The sequence below is a fragment of the Trachemys scripta genome, chromosome 1 (assembly GCF_013100865.1).
Source record: "Trachemys scripta elegans isolate TJP31775 chromosome 1, CAS_Tse_1.0, whole genome shotgun sequence".
NCBI classification, from domain to species: domain Eukaryota; kingdom Metazoa; phylum Chordata; order Testudines; family Emydidae; genus Trachemys; species Trachemys scripta.
In genome coordinates, this window is record NC_048298.1 from 125,470,918 (window position 1) to 125,492,841 (window position 21,924).

The following is a 21,924-nucleotide window of genomic DNA, read 5'->3' on the forward strand; positions in this document are numbered from 1 at the left end:
CAGCAGAACAGAGGGGGCGTGGCCTCCTCAGCCAAGAAAGAAGGGTTACCCCTGCTGCACCAGTGCGGGGCTAATACACCCTGTCACACAAATCTGAAAGTCTTCTGTTTTGTGCTTGTACAGAGATATGAGCCGAAGCCATGTTTATTGACAGTGAAAAAGTCTACATGCTAATTTGTCTCTTCCCAGATGTCTATTAGGTACATGTTATTACACGTTCTCCATAGTGAGTCTATCCCTGTGTGGGTGCACTGGCATGGGGAGTGGGTGTGGGAGTCCCTTCTCGGTCCTCTCACCCAGGAAGCAGCCACCATTTGGTAGCCATTACTCCCTGAGTGCAAGGTGGTGGAGTGCTTATGCTGCTGGAAGCACTATATCCTTGGAAGTGGATGGGAAGCCTTGCCATGGCCCTTCCTCCCTGTTCATCAGCAAGTGGCTGTGGTCCTGAGCAGGAGGGGAATACAGTTTAAATCTGTTATACGTTGGCGGGTGCAGTAAGGATTGATAACAAATATAGCAGTCCATGTTAACATCCTTCAAATCACATCAGAGTAAAGGTTTCCAGAACTGCAGTCTCCAGGTCCATCAGAATGCAAATGCAATGCGTTTGTTGTACCTGAGGTACTACAAGCTACACTGAATGCCTTTGCAGACATTATAACACTCCTGAAATGGACACAGGGCTGACAATGCAACCTATATAGCTCAAGTATCTCGACAATGTCATATTTGCCAGGGAGCCAGCAAGTCTGGTGTTTAGAGCAGGGAATGGGGAGCAAAGAAATATGGGTTCTATTTCCAGTTTTGCCAATTACTCGCTGTGAGTAACTTCAAATGTATTCTGTGCCTTAGCTTCCCCTACTTGTAAAAGGAGGATAATATTTGTAAGCCTCTTGTGCAAAACATTTTTGCATCCTCGGATGAAAGGTGCTGTAGACGTGTGTATTATAATAGGGCTATGGAAGCTGATACGCTTATATATGATGAAGAATGCAGACCATGCTTGCCTGTTTTTCATCACTGTGAGTCATAGATATGCATTTAAAATGTGCACTAAAATGTTAGGGGAGTCAAGTTCAGTCCTGGGCTTCATGGTCCTGGGAAAACTATTCAGAAAGCATGTGTGTGTGTATGTATGTGTGTGTAACAGGATGGACAGAAGCACGTTGCATCATTCTCTAGTGACATCCTCTGATCCTAGAAGTGTCATTGACCCTGATCTGTTATTCATCCCTCTTCCTCTTTCTTTGGTAGTAGGGACTCAAGACTTGACAGAGAGAGGGAAAGCGTTTCTAAGGCATCAGAACAATTCCTTTCCCACTCAGTGTGTGTACAAAGCTTTTAAGATAACACACACTTATAAAACATATTTGAGTGATGGAATTTGGTTTTAAAACACCTCCAGTGAACACCAGGGATGCTTGGGTCTGGCAATTTAATCTCTCTAATAGTAATTTGTATTACGGTAGGACCTAGATACTCCAGTTAGGGATTGAACCCCATTGTATAAGGTGATGCACAAAGATGTAGTAAAAACCCACACTCTGGCCCCGCCCCCTCCCCCAAATTTATTGCACTAATGTGCAGTGAATTTCTGATTTTAGTTTTGGTTTTACTTATTCAAAACCTTGATCCAAATGGTAGTTCCTCTGGACCACATGGTGCTTGAGCCCAGATCCACAAGTAACTTTACACATGTGAGCAGTTCCATTGAACTCAGTGAGACTAGTCACATGTGCAAAGTCACTCACCCGTGTAAGTGTTTGAAGGATGCAGACCTTGGTTTGCCTTTCTTTCATAGACCAACGTGTGGGTGTGCGATGGGGGGAAATGTCTCATAGAAATATTAAGAAGCCAATGCATCCAAGACAAAAGAGAGATTTTCTTAGGCATGAAAAGCAACAGGAGCCTTTTAGATACAGGCAGGAGGATATTCAAAAGCATTTAGCACTGGGCTAACTCTACTCTTGAAGTCAGTGTGAGTTGTATCATTAACTTCCATGGGAGCAAAGTTAAGCTAAGCTGAACACTTCGGAAGATCTCACCCACAAGGTTTTCACAAAGAGAAAAAACACACTCCAACAACATCTCATTAGAATAGTAACCAAAAAATAGTCTATATGGACTTGAGTGGCTTTACACGTTTATACAGAGTGGTCAACATGCAGTAGTAAAAAGCAGTTTTTATTTTATTTACATGTAGATAGTATGAGATTTTTGAAAAGACTGTTCATGGTTGTAGGATAATTGTTCCAAAAAGCAGAATGTAACTAAAATTAAAAAAAATACCGTATACAAGAAAATCAATGCATTTAATAAAATAAAGCATATTTTGTCTCCCTTTAAATTGTATGCAAAAATATTTAAATATATGTCTGTTCAAAAAAGAGATCAAGCTCTTTGATCTAGTGGTGCATAATAATTATTCAACTCAATTAGACAAATGTATTTGGTGGGTTCGAATTAATAGGCCAAGCAAGCTTTTTTTCCTTTGCTTCTCTGTCAAATGAATCATAGATTGAGTCTTTGGTTACAGGTTTGGTTGGTGCGGGGATTTCTGAGATTCCAACATAATTTTTTTTGGCTATCCTTGAACTGGTGGTGATGGTGTATGCATTGCTTCGGTAGCATTTCATGGAGGACATGCAAAATGTTTCTTTCATCCCTTTCCTGAAGTTTGCATTATACACTGAGTACAGGGTGGGCTTAGAAGCTGACGAACTAAAGGATATCCAAGTGATAGCCATGAAAACCAAAGAACTCTTTCTGTAGTCTGTCTCCTGTGGGTGCCACAGCTGCACCACGTAAAAAGGGAGCCATGATAGCAGAAATACTAAATTTAACATCAGGAACATCTTGATGGTTTTCACTTTTGTCCTTGGGACTATATTCATGGTCCGCCTGACTGTTCTGCCATCGGTTCCTATCCTCCAAATGTACTTGATGACCTTTTGGTAAAATAGGATGATGAAAATGGATGGAATCAAAAAACTCACCAAAAGATGGATGATGCTGTAGACAGCTCCATCCCAAGAATAGGGGAGAAAAAAGTTGCAATGGTTGTCCCAACTGGAGCCATAGAAAAAGAAAGCTGGGGACACAAAAGCAGCATCAAAGATCCAAGATGCTGCAATCATTTTCTTGGCTTTTTCTCTGGACACTTTGAAACTCAAAGGGTAGACAATTGTGTAGAACCTATCTACGCAGATAGACAGCAGCACATAGATCTGGACACCAGGGGTGAGATACTGAAAATATCTCACTAGCTTGCACATAACGCTCCCAAGTGTCCACCTGCCAGACGTACACTGGAGCAGCACAAACGGAGCACTCATCAGGCTAATGAGGAGATCGGCACAAGCCATGGAGACCACAAAGTAGTTGGTGGTAGACTGAGTCCTCCTACTCCGGTGGATCACTAAGCAAACGAGGGAATTTCCAAAGACAGAGAACAGCCATAATGCTCCAAAAACCATGCTGGCTACTACTATTTCCCCTGGTCTCAGTTCATACTGCAAGACAGTACTGTTCCTCTCTGCTCTGTGTTCCTTGGATAAATCTCTCATCTCATGGCTTGCCAGAGACATAGAGGTTTCAGAGAGGCTGTCGTTCTGGAGTGGTAGCAGTACTGTTGGGATAACAAAAGAACCTTTGCTAATATCCATACCATAGGCAAACATCATAGTCACGTTTTCCTCTTGAGCTCTGAATGGAGACAGAAGCAGGAACATTATTGTTAAAAGGGGGAGAGAAATATATGATTAACAAATAATAAATTTTGCTTTGGGATATTATTATGAAAAGTAAACAAATAGCCAACCCATGTTTGAATATAAGAAACACCTGTTTATAATCTAGTCCACAGTTCCCTGACAACCTGGATATATATATATATATATAGGTGTGTGTGTGTGTGTGTGTTAGTATGTATATATTGTGTGTGTATACACACACAGGTATGCTGAAATGCTTGTGTCTATATCTATCTATCCAGGTCATCAGGGATCTGTGGAATAGATTATAAACAGGAGCTGATTTTTATATTCAAATATGGAGAGGAGAGCTGTTTATTTTTCATGTCAATATCCCAAATTTTCATGGATCAAAGGCCAAATGCTGCTCCCATCAAAGTCAGTCGGAGCTTTGCTGTTAACATCAGCAGGATGTTCTCTAGTGACATTTGGACGTAAGTGCACAGAAAGCTGCAGAGATGAGATAACACAGACGAGACCACGATTGGTAAGCACAAAATGCTAACTACTTCTAAATTAGTTACCTGCTCAGAAGCTGCCCATGGACTCACTTTGTGTTATTTCACTAGTCTGTTTGCTGCCCAGCCCGCTTAATCTGAACAAGTTTTTTTAAAATCAAGTAGCAGTAAGAGATGGCTGAATCCTTTCTCTCCCCTGGCATGTTTCAGGCAGTCAAGGACTTGCAGGCTCTGGGGAACAGAGGCATACAGCTAGATGTGAAATTGAATATCCAGGCCCTTTGTGATGGGCAGGAAGGAAGATGGGGCTGAACAAGCCTCCTTGCACTCTTCCAGGATGAGGAGAAGAAGCTCTTGCATCCTGGAAGGGATCAAGGGAGACGATTCCCACAGCTCCTGCTCCCCTTCCACCTGTGGGAGAAGAAGAGACGATCCTTTCCCCACTATCAGGGAGAGCAATCAGCAAAGTAATGTGAGTGAAGAGTGGTGGTGGGTGACTGAGAGGAGGGAGTGGTGGAGAAAGGGTGTGTGTGGTGGGGTGTGTAGCTGGGCGATTGAGAGGAGTGAGTGAGAGAGTTAGATATGTGTGTTGTGATGTGGAGCATATTGGGGATTAGATCCCTAAATCCCAGGGTTGGCTCTACTGCTATCCACAGAATTCCCATGTAACCCTAAACTCACTCAGCACCTAAGTTTTTAAGGGAAAAGCTCCAGAAGTGCCTAAGTTTCTACTTCCGGGCACACCCTAGGTGTCCGCATGCCTCTCTCCCACCTAAGCCCCAGAGTGAGCCACAAAACAGGGGAAGATCAGTGTTCACCTGCCTTTCTCATACTCAGAGGCTGCCTACCAGATCTGGTTCCATTCAAAAATCTGGTCACCAGAGGAGAAGGTGCTGCTGCTGCCCACCTTGTAACCCAGTGGTTACAGCACTCATCTGGGCTGTGGGTGACCCAGGTTCAATTCCCCTCTCTACCTGAGGGGGAGAAAGAATTTGAACAGGGGTCTCCCACCTCTCAGGGGTGTGTGCTAACCACTGAATTATGAGACAGTCTGGTGTGGGGCTCCGTCAGTCTCTCCTGTTGATGCTGTTCCAGTGTGTATAAATCCCTAAAAAGTCATTGGACCCTGGGTCTCCCACCTCCCCTGTGGGTTCCTTAAGCATCAGACTACAGAGTCAATGTTGTCCTATTGCTCTCTCTCTCTGGCCTGATCATTCTTTGATAATTTATCAACAGTGGAACAGCTTCAGCCGGAAAGACTGAGGGAGCCACACATCAGACTGTCTCATTGCTCAATGGTTGCACTTGCTTGAGAGGTAGCAGGTTCTTTTCTCCCACTCTGGTAGAGGGAGGAATTGAACCGGGGTCTGCCAGGGAAGTGTTCTGATCACTAGACTAAATCTTATAAGGTTGGCACCTGCACTTCCTCTTCTGGTTGTTTTGTGTAGAGTGAGGCAGGTGCCTGACTCATTCTCACAAAAATGGACTTAGGTGCCTCAGCTGCCTGACCAGGGGTGGCTCTAGCTTTTTTGCCGCCCCAGGCATGGTAGGCAGGCAGCCTTCGGCGACATGCCTGAGGGAGGTCCCCGGTACCGTGGATTTGGCGGCATGCCTGCGGGAGGTCCGCCGGTCCCGTGGCTTCGGTGTACCTGCCGCTGAATTGCCGCCGAATCCGTGGGACCAGCGGACCTCCCGCAGGCAAGCCCCCGAAGGCTGCCTGACTGCCGCCCTCGCAGGGACCGGCAGGCCGCCCCCCATGGCTTGCCGCCCCAGGCATGCGCTTGGAGTGCTGGTGCCTGGAGCCGCCGCTGTGCCTGATTCCAGGAGAGATGTTCCTGGCTATGGATCGCTGGCAGAGATAAGTATTGGGGGTAGCTGTGTTAGTCTGTATCTACAAAAACAACAAGGAGTCTGGTGGCACCTTAAAGACTAACAGATTTATTTGGGCATAAGCTTTCATGGATAAAAACCTCACTTCTTCGGATGCATGCCCAAATAACTCTGTTAGTCTTTAAGGTGCCACCAGACTCCTTGTTGTTTTAGCAGAGATAAGTTCCTGAAGTTATGTGCCCAACATTGTGAGAGAGGTGGGGCTGAGGACAGCACCCTCTCATCAGTATCTTCTGTTAGCTGGGTTAGGCAGCTCCTAGCATGTTGGCTTTTGTGGATCGCATTCGGAGGTGCCTGTCTCTCCCCTAGTCATTGTATAGGGGAGCCTAGGTGCCTATCTCAGGCTTTGTTGATCACAGTGTTGATCCTGTAGCTGTCTTGGCTCCTAAAAGTTAGGCCTTGTGATGCTGAGCATCGCAATGCCTATGTCCCTTTGTGGAGCTGGGCGTGGGTGACTGAGAGGAGCGAGTGGTGGAAGTACGGTTGTGTGTGTGGTGGGTGACTGTTTGTAGTGGTAACTGGGTGAGTGAGTTGTGGTGGTGTGTGCTGGATTAGCGGGGTGGGGTGAGTAAATGGTTGTGTGGAAGGTTACTGAGCGTATCAGTGGGGTTATTGAATGGTGGGGTGACCGAGAGACAGAGTGGGATTTAGTGCCACTGTGCACCATTTCCTTCAGCAACTGGAGAACCATACCCTGGAATAAACCACCCTGGAGAATGCTGCCAGCCTCACTATCTGCTTCTCCTTCCCCAGTCACCTCATCTGAGGATTAACCGCTAAGATAAATGTGAATTAAAAATATTTGTACCAGCTACATAACTTTATAAATAGGGATGGGGAAGAATACGGTAGAAGAAAGTCTGTTCATGAAAGATAGAGAGTTGGTGAAAAGCTGGGAGGTGAGGGGGACCCAGCTGCTAGGATTAGTGTCATGCTCTGATTATCCTGACTTTGTCTCTGCCTATTGCTTTTTTATTAGACAGGAAATATAGTCAACTTCTGAGGATTGTGTGCTCTGGAGGGATCTTTGTGCAGGGGTCAGCACCACCATGTTGCACAACGGACACTTGACAAAATTACCAGACTTAGTGATAGACATTGGTGGGGGGTGGGAGGGGGCTCTGGGCAGAGGCAGGGGGTTGGGGTGTGGGAGGGGGTATGGGCTCTGGGCTGGGGGTGTGGATTCTGGGGTGGGGCCAGAAATGACGGGTTCAGGGTGAGAGAGGGGGACCCGGGATGGAGGAGGGGGTTGGGGTTGGGGGTGGGTGAAGGTTCCAGCTGGGGGTGCAGGCTATGGGGTGGAGCTGGGGATGAGGGGTTTCGGGTGCAGGAGGGTGCTCCAGGCTGGGATCAAGGGGTTTGGAGGGTGGGAGGGGGATTGAGGCTGGGACTGGGGCAGGGGGTTGGGGCCCAGGAGGGAGTCAGGGGCGCACGCTCTGGGCGGCACTTACCTCAAGCAGTTCCCAGAGGCAGCAGCATGCCCGCTTTCCGGCGCCTACACAGAGGCGCAGCCAGGCGGCTCTGCACTCTGCCACATCCACAGGTGCCGCCCCTGCAGCTCCCATTGGCCACGGTTACCAGCCAATGGACTGGGAGCCGCAGAGTCAGCGCTCAGGGAAGGGGGATGGAGGCAACATGCAGCGCCACCTGGCGGTGCCTCTGCCAGCAACAGCAGGGACAGGGAGCCACTTGCAGGGAGTCGCCTGAGGTAAGTGTCCCCATGGATCTCAAAATTTTTACAACGGAAACTTGTGTCTGTGTATGGACACGTTGCCGACCCTTGTCTTTGTGCAAGGGCTGACATCTTGGCCAGGACTATAGATCTGCTGAGTTGAAAGCATGAGTCTTTATAGGAGTCAGACTCTCAAGCTGGGGGCGGTAACAGGAGGATACATGTGCAGTGGCACATGGATGTAGAGTGAAATTCTGAAGATGTGCACTGACATTCTTGGAATATGAATTCTGAATATTAAAACAAGCACCTGACAGTCCTGCAGCACCATCCATCCCAGCAACTTATGCTCAGTTGTGTGACTCTGCCTAAGAGAGAATGAGTGCGAGAATATACTTGTGTCTACTTTAGATGCACTGTAAAAATAAATCCTGTAGGTTCATGACCGGATTATAAACTGCTGCAGTGAGCTGTTGAATGTAGCGATCAATTCACCACTTAAAAGCTGAGACTTCTTGGGCAGCCCACAGCTATTTCATAGAGAAGCTCTTGTCTGGCTGTGGGAATAAGTGGAAATGTTTTGGCTGGCTTTGAGATGTGTGAAATTATTTTCTGTGTGTTTTGGAGGCCACACTATAAATTGACACACTGGTTTCCAATGGTCAGTATTGATTGTTTTGGAACAATCTGCAATATGAGTACAGATGCATGGCTCAGTTTAGCAATGTCAAAGGCTTATTATCTTTTTCTATGCTCACATGGCTCCATCTGTTTCCCTACTGGAGCTCTGCAGAGACCCTCATTTTCTCTAACTTCATAGCAATCCTCCCCATGCAGCTGTGTCATAGCCTTCATGCCTCGATGAAGGCTGGATGGAATTCCCTAGCAAAGCCATCAGGCAAAAAAGAAAGTGTAAGATTGGGAAGTGCATAGAGTAGTGATCATGTGAGGGGTTGAGTACCCTAGAATTGCATTGACTTCAGTAGAATTTGTGACCTCTCGGCATCTTGCAAAATGGGACTCTAGGTCTTCTACTGAGCAATGCAGAACACTCTCACTATGTCATTTCATGCCATGGAAATGCAGCCATCTCTGGGTCAAACGATGCAGTTATTCTTTCCCAGCTACAGTACAGTTTTTAGGAAGGGAATAAAGCATGACTTCTCCAATTGAAACTACAGAGGAAATTTAGCTAGACAGAATGTAGTCGCCCAATTTGAGATTTGGACAGGAAACTGGTGCCAACCCACCTTATCTTAGAAAAATGTGCTGTGCAATCTTTCATGACTAGGCCTGAGTTTCACATCAAAAGTTTGTCCTTTTGAAATCAAGGACCCTAGTTGCAGATCTATTTTTGTTTATCCTTCCATTTAGTTTAAACTGAATGAGTTCATGATCACTCGAATCTAGGTTGTCCCCTACAACCAGTTTTTCTTTGAGGTCTTCACTACTCACCAATACCAAATCTAAAATGGCCTCACCTCTTGTTGCTTCAGTGACTATTTGGTTAAGAAATCTGTCAGCTATCACATCCAGGAAAATCTGGGCCCTACTATTATAGGTAGCGTTTGTCCTCCAATCTATATCTGGGAAGTTAAAGTCTCCCTCAATCACACAATTTCTAGTAGTATTTATTTAATTAAAAATACTAAAGAGGTCTCTATGCATATCCAAATCTGATCCTGGGGGTCTGTAGCATGCCCCAAGCACTAGCCCAAGGGTGTAGCTTTCTTCCCCAAAGTGATTTTGGCCTAAACAGACTCCATTATCCATTCCATCACTTCTAATTTCATTACAGTCTACCTCATCAATATACAATACTACTCCACTACCTTTCCCTTTATTTCTGACTTACCTGAACTGCATATACCCTTCAAATCCTGTACTCCAGTCATGACTACTATTCCACCATGTTTACGTTATCCTATAATATCTGGTTTCAGTTCGTGCACCAGTAGTTCTAGTTCCTCCATTTTGTTTCTCAGGCGCCTTGCAAGGTGTACAAACATCTTAATTGTTGTTGCTTGGCTTCACCCAAATTCCTTGCCCGATTAGATACAGTCATTCTACTGCTGGTATCACCTACCTGACCATTAGCTTCATTGGTATTGGCACTATCTTTCTCCTTAATGGCCATTCTCCTACCCATTGCTGTTCCTTTCTCCATTGCTGTATCCTTTCTTACTTGATTTTCCTCTCTCTCAATGTTAAAATCAGGTGTGGCGATTACATGAGCATTCTCAACCATCTCCCCCAGGTTCCTAGTTTAAAGCTCTTTTAATCAGCTGTCCCAACCTCCATCCTAGAAGTCTATTTCCCTCCCTACTCAGGTGAGTCCATCCCAGGAGAACAGTTCTCTGTCCATGAATACCTCCCACTGGTCAAACATCCCAAAGCCCTCCTTATAGCACCATTGCCTGAGCCATCTGTTGATCATCATAATATTGTCTTGCCTTTTCCCTCCTTCTCTAGGGACAGGTAGAATCCCACTAAAGATCACTTGAGCATCCATTTTTTTAAGTGTCTTCCCCACCCTGGCATAGTCTCCCTTGATACATTCCAGTGAGAATCTAGCTGTGTCATTTGTTCCCATGTGAGGGGGAATCAGTGGAGTCTTTCCTGCTTCTGTTAGGTTCTTATACAGCCTCAGGACCACATCCCATATCTTAGTTCTCGCCAGACAGCACACCCTTGTTTTCCGGAACAGCCCTGGTGACAGACCTGTCTGTTCTTAATAGGGAGTCCCCAGTCATGTAGACTGGCCTTTTCCTGGTGTTGCTGTGATTCTCTGGACTTCCTCCTGTTCTTTCTGGCTGCAAGTCCTCTTGTCTTTTATACTTCCTTGAAATCTTCTGCGAGCCATTCTGTATCCTCCTCGGGTTCTGAACTCTGGGTATCTCCATTGGCTCTTCCCCTCTTCTTATAGGACTGGCCACTCTTCTCTTCTTCCTTACCCTCCCACCTTCAGTTACTGCCTGCTATGCCCCTTCTTCTTTCTCCAAATCAGCAAACCTCTTCCTGAACTCTATTTCTTCTTCACTAGCCGGTCTTTTCCTCTGCCTGGTTCTTGTGTTCACATGCTTCTAGTGGCCATGTTCCTCACCCAGCAGTCTCCCCGCCGAGTTCTTCAGTCCAGCTTGCATCTGCGAGTCTCAACTCTTTTCCCTTCAGCCTCCTCTTGCCTTCCCTCCATCATCTGCTCAAATCTCCTTCGAAACTCAACCATAGTTTCCACCTGCATCTCCAAACCTCAGATCTTCTCTTACATCAGTTCCATCAGATGGCACTTCATACCATCAAAGCTTTTTTCAGGTACACGCTCCAGGATAATTTACATCACACAGCTTCCATATCCAGTCATCTTCATTGTGTCTTCCACTGCATGGGTCACTACCACTGTTGCCTCTGTGTCTGTGTCTGTCATAATCTTTCCGCCTAAATTCCTGTCAAGCAAAAAAAAAAAAAAAAAAAACCAACCAACCCAAAACCAAAACCCCCAACAAACACCAAAACAAAACTGGAACACCACATGCTCCCCCCCGCCCTCTTCCAAACTCCCCTGGTTTACAGCTGTTTACTGGCTCTTGTGCTGCTAGCTAACTGTTTGGATGCCTTTATAGGACCCCTAATCGGGGAAGCCCTGCTCCCTAATCAGGGATGCCCCATCCCCTAATCAGAGTTCTGCCTCTCTAGCAACACACTGTCCCCTACCAGTCTCTACAAATTGAACAGGAAAAATAAACAAACAAAAATTACCCCCCCCCCAAACCTCCCAGAAAAACACACAACAGCCACACAAATTCATACTCTACCCCCAAAGGAGCAGGGGCTAGCCTCCTCCCTTCCCCTCCAAGAGAACTCCTACTCAAACTCCCCTGTTTACAGCTCTGTTTTCTGGCCATGCCTTTGTGACTGTTGCTTTAGTATTGGAAAAACAAAAGTGGCTCTAATGGAAATGATAATAATATTTTATATTTATCTAACAGTGAAGGATCCCAAATCGTGTAAAAAGCTATCTATAGCCATCACCAGTGAAAGGCAGCCACTTCTGGGATGGATGGCAAGCAGCTGGTATAAAACACACACTAATAGCGAGAGGGTGAAATGTTGAACATCCAGGCAAGCCTGTACTCTTCTGAATAGTCCAATGGGATCTCTCAAATTCATGGAGGACAGATAAGACCTGTGGCCAATGGGAGCTGCTGCGTGCTCAGCTCTTTTGAAATTCATGTCACTTATCTTGGTACCTAAATATGGTTTAGTATCCTGACTCTAGCAATCCATTTGTGAAGATCTTGAAACTAGAGGCCAAGATCTTATCTGAAAGTCCCTTATGTAGTAAATAATGTGGTACCCAATTTTATCACCAGGATGACGGGCTAATTCAATGTTCTATTTAAATCTTGTATGGTGCTTAGGCATTAAGGTGATGGGAACCTTAAAAAAAACAACCCTAAGATAGAAACATAATTGATCTTGTCAGAGTGTAAACCTGACCTTCAAGGGAGTCTAGATATTCCAAAATGGATGCGTCAACTACTGAGTCATCCGCTCTAGCTATTATCTCAGAACTCTCTATTATTATCATCTCTCTGAATCAAAGACACACCCACTCACACACCCCAGGAAGTAGCATCTCTGTAGAATGGCAGCTTACAGTTCTAGAAGCTGGCATTCATTAAATGGATTAAAGCTGGCTAACAGATAGGTCTCAACGTAATTGTGAATGGGGAATCATCACTGAACTGGTGTTTCTAGTGGGGTCCCACGGGTATTGATTCTTGGCTCTATGCTATTTAATATTTTTATTAATGACGTAGAAGAAAACATAAAATTATCACTGATAAAGTTTGCAGATGATATAAAAAATGGGGGAGTGGCAAATAATGAAGCAGAGAAGTCACTGATATAGTGTGGTCTGGGTTGCTTGGCAAACTGGGCGCAATCAAACAATATGCATTTTATATATGGCTAAATGTAAACGTATATGTGTAGAAACAAAGAATATAGGCCATACTTCCATGACAGTGGACTCTATCCTGTAATCTCTGACTCTGAAAAGATTTGGATGTCATAGTGGATAATCAGCTGAATATGAGCTCCCAGTGCAAAATTGTGGTCAAAAGAGTTAATACAATCTCTGGATGTATAAGCAGGGGAATCTTGAGTAGAAGTAGAGAGATTATTTATCTCTGTATTTGGCATTGGTATGATCACTGCTGGAATAATCAGTCCAGTTCTGGTGCCCGCAATTCAAGGAGGATGTTGATAAATTGAAGAAGATTCAGAGAAAAGCCATGAGAATGATTAAAGGATTAGAAAACATGTATTCTAATGATAGACTCAAGGAGCTCAATCTATTTTGCTTAACAAAGAGAAGGTTAAGGGGAGACTTGATTGCAGTCTCTATGTATCTACATTGGGAATAAATACTTAATAATGGGCTCTTCAATCTATCAAAGATCTGATGGCTGGAAGTTGAAGCTAGACAAACTGAGATTGGAAATAAGGTGTAAATTTTTAATAGTGAAAGTAATTAACTATTAGAACAATTTATCAAGTGTCTTGGTGGATTCTCCATCACTTGCAATTTTAAAATCAAGATTGGATGTTTTTCTTAAAAAATATGCTCTAGGAATTATTTTGGGGAAGTTCTATGGCTTGTGTTATACAGGAGGTCAGCAAGATGATCACAATGGTCCCTTTTGGTCTTGGAATAGATCAACCTATGAATCTATGAAAGAGACAAGGTGGGTGAGTTAATATCTTTTATTGGACCGACTTCTGTTAGTGAAAAGACAAGTTTTTGAGCTACACAGAGCTCGTTTTCAGGTCTGGGAAAGGTACTCCGAGTGTCACAGCTAAATACAAGATGGAACAGATTGTTTAGCATAAGTAGCTAACACATATTGTAAGAGACCATTCAGGGTGAAGTGGCCAGTTAACACCTTTGCAGACATAGGACAAAAAGGGGGTTAGCAGATTACAGATTGTTGTAATAAGCCTGTGACATTATCTGATTAAAATATGACCATGCAAATCATGTTGCTACCACCGTTATACACTAGCAACGAATCTTACACAAAGTGTGCCAAGAAGGTGTCAATAGAAAGGGTTAAGTGGCTCGCAGGCTAAATGACCCAGAGTCAACCTTTAGAGACATGTTAGAAAAGTATGTGAATGGTAATTAGGGCCATTCCATGTTAGATAGGCTTGAAGAGGGGTCAGCAACCTATGGCACGTGTGCCAAAGGCATCATGCGAGTTGATTTTCAGTGGCACTCTGCTGCCGGCTTGGGGTTCTGTCCGCCAGCCCCCTGCCAGCCGGGATCCCAGCTGCCATCCCCGCGGGCTCCGCTGCCGGCCTGGGGTCTCGGATGCTGGCCCCGCTCAGCTCACTGCCAGTCTGGGGTTCCGGCTGCTGGCCCCTTGCCAGCCAGAGTCCTGGCCACCATCCCTGCTCAGCCCACTGCTGGTCTGGGATACTGGCCACCAGCCCCCTGCCAGCCAGAATTCCGGCTGCCAGCCCTGCTCAGCCCGCTGCCAAACCTGGGGTACCGGCCGCGGGCCCCCTGCCAGCCGGGGTCCCATCCAGAGGCCCCACTCAGCCCGCTGCTGGCCTGGGGTCCTGGCCGCCAGCCCAGGGCTCTGCTCATGGCCTCAGCCTGGTGCTCTGCAGCTGCCCCCAGCTGAGGCTCACTGGTCCCAGTCTGGGGCAGTGAGGGGTGCAGACAGGGGTAAGAGCAGGGCCGGCTTTAGGAAGTGCAGGGCCCGATTCGAACAGTTTTGACGGGGCCCCGGCAGGGATGACTAAAAAATAAACCACGTAAAAAAAACACGTGGGGCTTGTACTCACCAGGCGGCGCTCCTAGTCTTCGGCGGTGGGTCCTTCACTCGCTCTGGGTCTTCGGCGGCACTGAAGGACGTGCTGCCGAAGACCCGGAGCGAGTGAAGGACCCGCTGCTGAAGTGCCGCCGAAGACCCGGAGCGCCACCGCGTGAGTAAAAATTAAAAAGGAGCCTCTAGCCAGGGAAGGGTTTCTCAGCCACTTCTTTCTCCCCTCTCCCCTGGCGGCCCTGCCACTGGGCGCGGGGCCCTCTTAGGCGCGGGGCCCAATTCGGGGGAATTGGTGGAATTGGCCTAAAGCCGGCCCTGGGCAAGAGGGGGCACAGGTCAACACCCCCACCTTAAAAATTGTTCCAGCGCAACTGGGATATTTTTAAGTCCTGATTTGCTGCTTATACTATGCCATGTGGGACAATATTGTGCATGCCATCTGTTGCAATTTTTTCCCCTGCTGTGAGTTGAGGGGTACATTTGACAAAATGTCAGCTCCTAAGAAAGCAAAGCTAGATGCCCGTTCATTTCAGCCTTCTTGGACAGACACATTTGGATTTATTCAAAAGAAGGACGGTGCTGTTTGTGCTTTCTGTTGTGAAAGTGTTGTTTTTTGCACATCGAGTGTTTGACGACATTTTGAAATGAAGCATGAGAAAACCTTTCTTGATGAAGCAGACAAGACTGAATCGATCAAAAAGGCAGTAGCAGGATATGAGAAGCAAAGCAGTGCTTTTAAATGCTTAAGCGTAAGTAAAAATCAAGCTACAAAAGGAAGTTACAAGATTGCACAGTGCACTGCCAAAAATGGAAAGCCGTTTACAGATGGGGAATATATAAAAGAAGTTTTTCTCAGCAGTTCAGAGGTTTTGTTCAAAACTTGCCAAATAAAGATACAATCGTATCTAGAAAAAGAAATGCCCGTCTCTGCCATAAACCCAGTGTCTTTATTAAGTCCATGATTTTTGGTGTTTAGCAGAATTATGAATTGAAGACTCCAGGCTTGTCTATTGAAAGTGTTGTGCAGATTTCCTTTGAGGACAAGGACTTCAGAGGTCAGATATAGAGTGATGTATGAAAAGTGTTTGCCCAGAGGTGATATAGTGTTTTATCATTTTCCTTCGTGAGTTCATTCGCGAGCATAGTGATTATCAGGTTTCACCCACATAATTGTTATTGGGGCATTTAGTGCACTGGATGAGGTACACCACACATGGTGATCGGCATGTGTAGGACCCATGAATCTTGAAAAGTGTGTGGTGGGGTATTGATCATTGTAGCAGTGGAGATATGTCTGTAGGGTTTACATCTGTTGTGTTAGCAGGGTCTGGTGCCTCTTTGAGTTGGTGGGTCCTGGTCTGTGGGGAGCTTACTTCTGATGATGAGTTAGGAGAGGTTGAGGTGTTGTTTGAAGGTCAGAAATGGGGAGTTCAGGAAAGATTTCTTTCAGGATGTGGTCTCCATCAAGTATGCTTGTAATTGTTTACTGATACCCCATAGGGGTTCCATTGTGGGGTGGTCAGTGGCAACTAGAGATGTGCGGTCAGAGGTTTTTTTTTTCTTCTGTATTGAAGTAGGTTCTCTCAGGGCATTTGGGTGGTGTCCATCTGTTCCATGGTATGGTATCCTTGTTTGGTGAAAGTTGTTTTAAATTTATTTAGGTGTGAAGCCTGGACTTTCTCCTTGGAGCATATTCTGTAGTCTGTGAGTGCCTAGCTGTAGATAAGAGATTTCATGGTGTGTTTGGGGTGATTACAAATCCAGTAACTACCTGAGACACACCAAGAAATCTGTTATCATTCCACCAGCAGGATGTCTAGCATGGTTACAGTGCAATTATGCATTTACTGTCATGATTAGAAACATGGTTTTCTGAGTTCTGTTGTTGTCTGAGGCAGCTAAAATTTCATGTATTGATTCAATAAGGAAACCTATTTTAATTCATGCTATAAATTGTCCTTTTGTGACTCATGCAAAGGCATGACTCATTTTTCTTTCCTTTTTTCTTTTTTAGGATTAAAATGCTAATCAAATCAATTAAGAGACTGATCACTATATGATAGTTGCATGAAATCTGAGTGAGGTTTCGTTAATACACTGATGTTTGTATTCAAAGTATTATCTTGCCTTCCTCAAAGTATTATCAGGAGTGTACAATAGCAAGTGTATTCTGTGTTGTAATCGAAAATAATATATTTGAAAATGTAGAAAAACATCCGAGTATGTAATAAATGTCAATTGGTATTCCATTGTTTAACAGTGCGATTAAAACTGCATTTAATCGTGATTAATTTTTAAAATCACGATTCATTTTTTTTTGAGTTAATCGCATAAGTTAACTGAGATTAGTCGACAGCCCTAATGTAAACCTTTGCCTCTTCCTTTAGCCTATCGGCGTTTGAGTGTGATGCTGGGCTCTGTGACAATGTGTCAGCTATTACCAGATTTGTACCAGGAATATATTCAATGACTGAGTTAAATTGCATTAGCATAATCAAAAGACATTGGCATTTCAGAATCTTTCTGTTGATAAGAGTTACAAGGGGGTTATGGTTGGCTATCAGTGTAAAGGAACCCAACCCACCCAGATATCTGTGGAAGTTCTCACATGCCCGACACTCCTTTTCATTCTGCACAGGTTGTTTTTTCTGTAAGTGTACGAGAGCAGAGAGCAACTGACTTCCACACAGATCCATGTAGTTGCAACAAGATACCACCAAGGCCATAGCTACTGGCTTCAGCACTGACCATTGTGAGTTTGTTTCCATCACAGAATTTTAAAACGGAAGCAGCTGAGATAATTTCTTTTACCTTTTTGAAGGCATTCCCCTGATTTGGCCACCCTGGCCAGGATGTATTGGACCTTAATAGTTCATTCAGTGGTTTAGTCACAGTGGTAAGGTATTGGTGAAGATAATTTACCATCCCCAGTATGCATCTTAGTTCTGCTACATTTGTTGGTGCATTCAGTTCTGTAATTGCTTTTACTTTCTCAGGGTTAGGACCTGTCTGGTTTTAAGATTAAGTTAGATAAGTTTATGGAGGGAATGGTTTAATGGTAAAACATAGTAGCCAAGGAAAACCAATCAATGGTACGTAAATAGTATAATGGCCAACAGGGGTCAGGCTAGAGACTCTTGCCTACATGCTCGGGGTTTTACTGATCGCCATATTTGGGGTGGGGAAGGAATTTTCCTCCAGGGTAGATTGGCTGAGCCTCTGGAGGTTTTTCGCCTTCCTCCGCAGCATGGGGCAGGGATCACTAGCAGGAGGGTCTCTGCCGATTGAAGTCACTAAAACACAGGATTGGGGACTTCAACAGCAGAGTCCAGGGAAGGGTTTTGTGGCCTGCAGCATGCAGGGGGTCAGACCAGATGATCATAATGGTCCCTTCTGACCTTAAAGTCTATGAGTCTATAATTCCATCCTTGTTTATTATTTGTCCCAAACAAAGATTCAGTTTGGTGTAGGTGGAAAACACACTTTTCTTTATTTAACTTGAATTCAGACTCACTGATTAAATTCAGAACTTCACTGAGAGTTTGTCATGTTCTTCCATTGATGACCCATATACTAAAATGTCATCCATATAAGCAACAATCCCATTTATGTTTTAGCAGCTCGGACATCTTTCTTTGAAAAAATTTCAGGAGCACTGGTAATCCCAAAATGTAATCTTTAAAAGTAAATTCTCCCAAAAGGTTTAATGAATGTAATCAATCTAGCACTCTCTTTGGGTAAGGGAATTTGCCAGAAACGACCTGAGGCATCCAGCATGGAGAATAAAGTAGTTCCAGCCACTTTAGAAAAGATGTTCTTCTAGTATTGAGAAGATATATTTTGCTCTGACTACTGATTCAGTAAATCTTTTAAGATTTGCACAGATTCATATTTTCCCATTTTTCTTTATTGCAGGTTCCATTGGTACCCACCATGCAGTTGGCTCAGAGATTTTCTCGATTATGCCATTCTTTTCCATCCTGTTTAACTCTGTTTCTACTTTATGAAGTAACAAGATAAGAATTCTGTGTGGCACATGTACACTATAAGGTTCAGCATTTTCTCTTAAGATTATTTCTCCTTTTAAATGTTCAATATCACCAAATATTCCATCAACTTCTTCCACCTTTCTCACCCATTATGGCAACCACACTGCCACTGAGGAGATTGTCAGCTTCCAGTCCTCTAATCACATTCACATTACAATTAAAGCTTTTGTCTTTTGTATGTTGTTTCTGGGGAAATGCAGCTCAAAATACCTCCAGGGCTATCTAGGACAGTATCTGCTACTTTCAGCTGCCTGAGGGGTTGAAGTTGATTACAACTCCTGTAATCTTGTTATAATGTACTTTTGTACTCCAATCTATTTTAAGATGAAAAGTCTTTCCACAAATATTCAGTTCCATCCTCCAGGCTGGCTCTGTGTCATTACACGTGATTGATGCCAGGAAAAATGGCTCTTGACGCTCAGTGGTCACTTTCCGTATTGCCTTTGTGTGGCGGACAGTGGCAAAATGTCCAGTTTTTGTGCATTTATGGTATTTGGCTCCTTTAGTTGGGCAATCACCTTTTGGACTGTGATCTTTCCCACATCTTGTGCATCTAGTCTGAAGAGTGTTATATTTTGCCTAGGGCTAACTTCACAATGCCTTGAAGATTTATTACAGTTGCTTTTTGCTAATGTGACTCTTTTTCTAAGTCACTTCCGCTAGGTTTCTTTCTGGTGGCCACTAGTTTCTATTTTGGTTTGCAAACACCTTGTCTTGCCATTTCTACTGCATTGTGAAGGCTTAAATCAATAGGTACTGACTTTTATTTTTCCCCAGTGGTACTCCACCCTGCTCCGCCCTGAGGTCCCATCCCTACTCTGGCCTTTCCCCCGAGGCCCCACCCTCACTCCGCCTCTTCCTGCCCCTGCTCCACCCCCTCCCCCAAGACTCCCGCCTGCCTGCCACTCGCTGCTCTCTGCCCTCCCCTAAGCACCTCCCACAGCGGCAAAACAGCTGATCTGCACAGGGGCTTGAGCCGTGGAGCACCCATGGAGTCAGTACCTACGATTAAATCTCTTTTCATTTGCAGTTTCTCTGACAGCCCTTTGTCTAAAAATGCCAGTCACTTCTCTGTCTCTAATGGGCTCTTCCTTTTTGTCTTTAAAATAATTTTTCTGCCATGTCATACAAGCCTCTTATAAAAGATTCAACAGATTCCCTTGGCTTTTGGACAGACTGGCAGAAACATGCTCACTTGTAAATCACATTATGCTGTGGTATAGAATGCTCCGCAAACTTAGCCAGCACCACAGCGTAATTGTTCCTGGGGCTCCTTCTCCAAAGGCAAAGGATTTAAAGATCTATTCAGCTTCCCTGACCGTGACAGAGAGAATTAACCTGCACCTCCCACATCCCCTCATGGAGCTTAGTTGCGATGCAAAAACATGCAAATCAATGTCCAATCAGGCCAGTCTGATGGTCTGTCAAAGCGGAAGCTTTGACATTAATATTCTGATGAAATACTGCCATTTCTATTGTTTTTCTTCTGACACCACGTCAGGTTAGTCATGCAGAGACAAGGGCAAAATGGACACTAGCAATAACAATTTTATTGTGGAAAAAGATGCAGGCTGCCTCTGTTGCTCAAGAAGATGCGTGGCAGCATTCGTCACACAATGCCACCTAGTGGCTAAGCATTATAATACAGCTTAAACGTCCCATCACAATTTGAGCGGGAGATATGGGCTAAGTCTAATAAAAGAAGGACATGTACCTTGTGTCCAATAACACTGCTCTACAGCCAAAATGCTTCTGAAATAAAATGTAGTCAAACGTTACTAATTCTGGGTCACTGAGAACAAAAATGATGCTTAAAATTGTTGATTGGCTCTAGTTTTCAAGATATGCTATTGGGTCAATATATACGACCCTTGACTTGGGAATGGCGGAGGATAAGCGAGTTATAAAGGGAAGGGATCTCAATTTAAACCAGAAATGACTAAAATACATCTTTGACTGGATCTATGAATAAATCTATGACTGGGTTTGGACAGTACTTGCTTTTTAGGCAAAACAATGAATGATGCAATCTGAAGCTGGTATTGCGTCATACATGATATGAATTGCATCATGTTATTCCCAGAAGTTATGGATGATGCAATCATAATGAAGCTTACATCACTCTGCTGAACAAATTGCCCTATATCAGCTCTAGAAATCATACAGTGTCATGCTCTCTTATTTGTCAGTGTTTGATTTTGCAAAGGGACACATTTCTGTTTAGCCAAAGTGAGCAGAGATGCCTCATACTTTGTGAACAGTGCAGATTACTTCTGCTATGTTTGTGGTGAAGTGACTTTTGCATCACAAAAGCGCAGTATAACCACTATGGCTAAGAAAGCCTATCACCTTTATTTTGGCTGCAAAATTGGAGATCAGGACAAGAGGTGGGCCCCACACATATGCTGCAACACTTGTGCAACAAATCTTTGCCAGTGATTGAACAGGAAAAGGAAATCTATGCCTTTTGCAGTGCCGATGATTTGGAGAGAGCCAACAGATCATACCAGCAATTGTTACTTCTGCATGGTGCCTCCAGTTGGGAAAGGTATGTCAAAGAAGAAAAAGTGGACTGTGCATTATCCAAACATTCCATCAGCTATACGCCCAGTACCCCACGGAGAAGGACTGCCGGTTCCTGATGCACCAGAATCATTCTCAGTTGAGTCAGACGAGGAAGAGGAAGAGGATGAAACTTCTGGTCCTGAACCATCAATGTCACAGGACCCACATTTTCTCCCATCCTCCTCCTCTGAACCACACCTCATAACACAAGGTGAACTGAATGACCTTGTCAGGATTTGGAACTACCCAAGAGTAAGGCAGACCTGTTGGGCTCCAGACTACAGCAGTGAAATCTCCTGGCAGGTGACGTTAGGGTTTCCATGTTCCGTGACCGTCAAAAGGATCTTGTCCCATTCTTCTTCATGGAAGGTGATCTTGTAGCCTGCAACAACATTGATGGTGTGATGGCAGCCCTCAACATCGTTCACGATCCAGATGAGTGGAGACTGTTCATTGATTCATTGAAGATGAGTCTTAAAGCTGTTTTACTGCATGATGGCAGCGTTTTGCCATCAATTCCAGTTGGTCATGCAGTCCATATGAAGGAAACCTATGACAACATGAAACAACTTTTGAGGTGCATAAACTATGACCAACATCAGTGGCAGCTTTGTGGTGATTTGAAGGTTGTTGCTCTCTTGCTTGGTCTGCAGACTGGATACACAAAGTACTGCTGTTTTCTCTGTGAATGGGATAGTCGTG

General features: G+C 44.6%; 1 protein-coding gene across 1 annotated transcript in view; it reads right to left on the reverse strand.

Annotated features, from left to right (window-relative positions):
- Window positions 1-2,296: 2,296 nt before the first annotated feature.
- GPR19 (G protein-coupled receptor 19) overlaps window positions 2,297-21,924 on the reverse strand; it is a 31,629-nt gene continuing 12,001 nt past the window's right edge. Inside the window, exon 2 of the mRNA XM_034784463.1 lies at window positions 2,297-3,705. Coding sequence (XP_034640354.1) covers window positions 2,436-3,683 — 1,248 coding nt within the window. The 5' untranslated portion in view covers window positions 3,684-3,705 and the 3' untranslated portion in view covers window positions 2,297-2,435. The remainder of the gene's footprint in view (window positions 3,706-21,924) is intronic.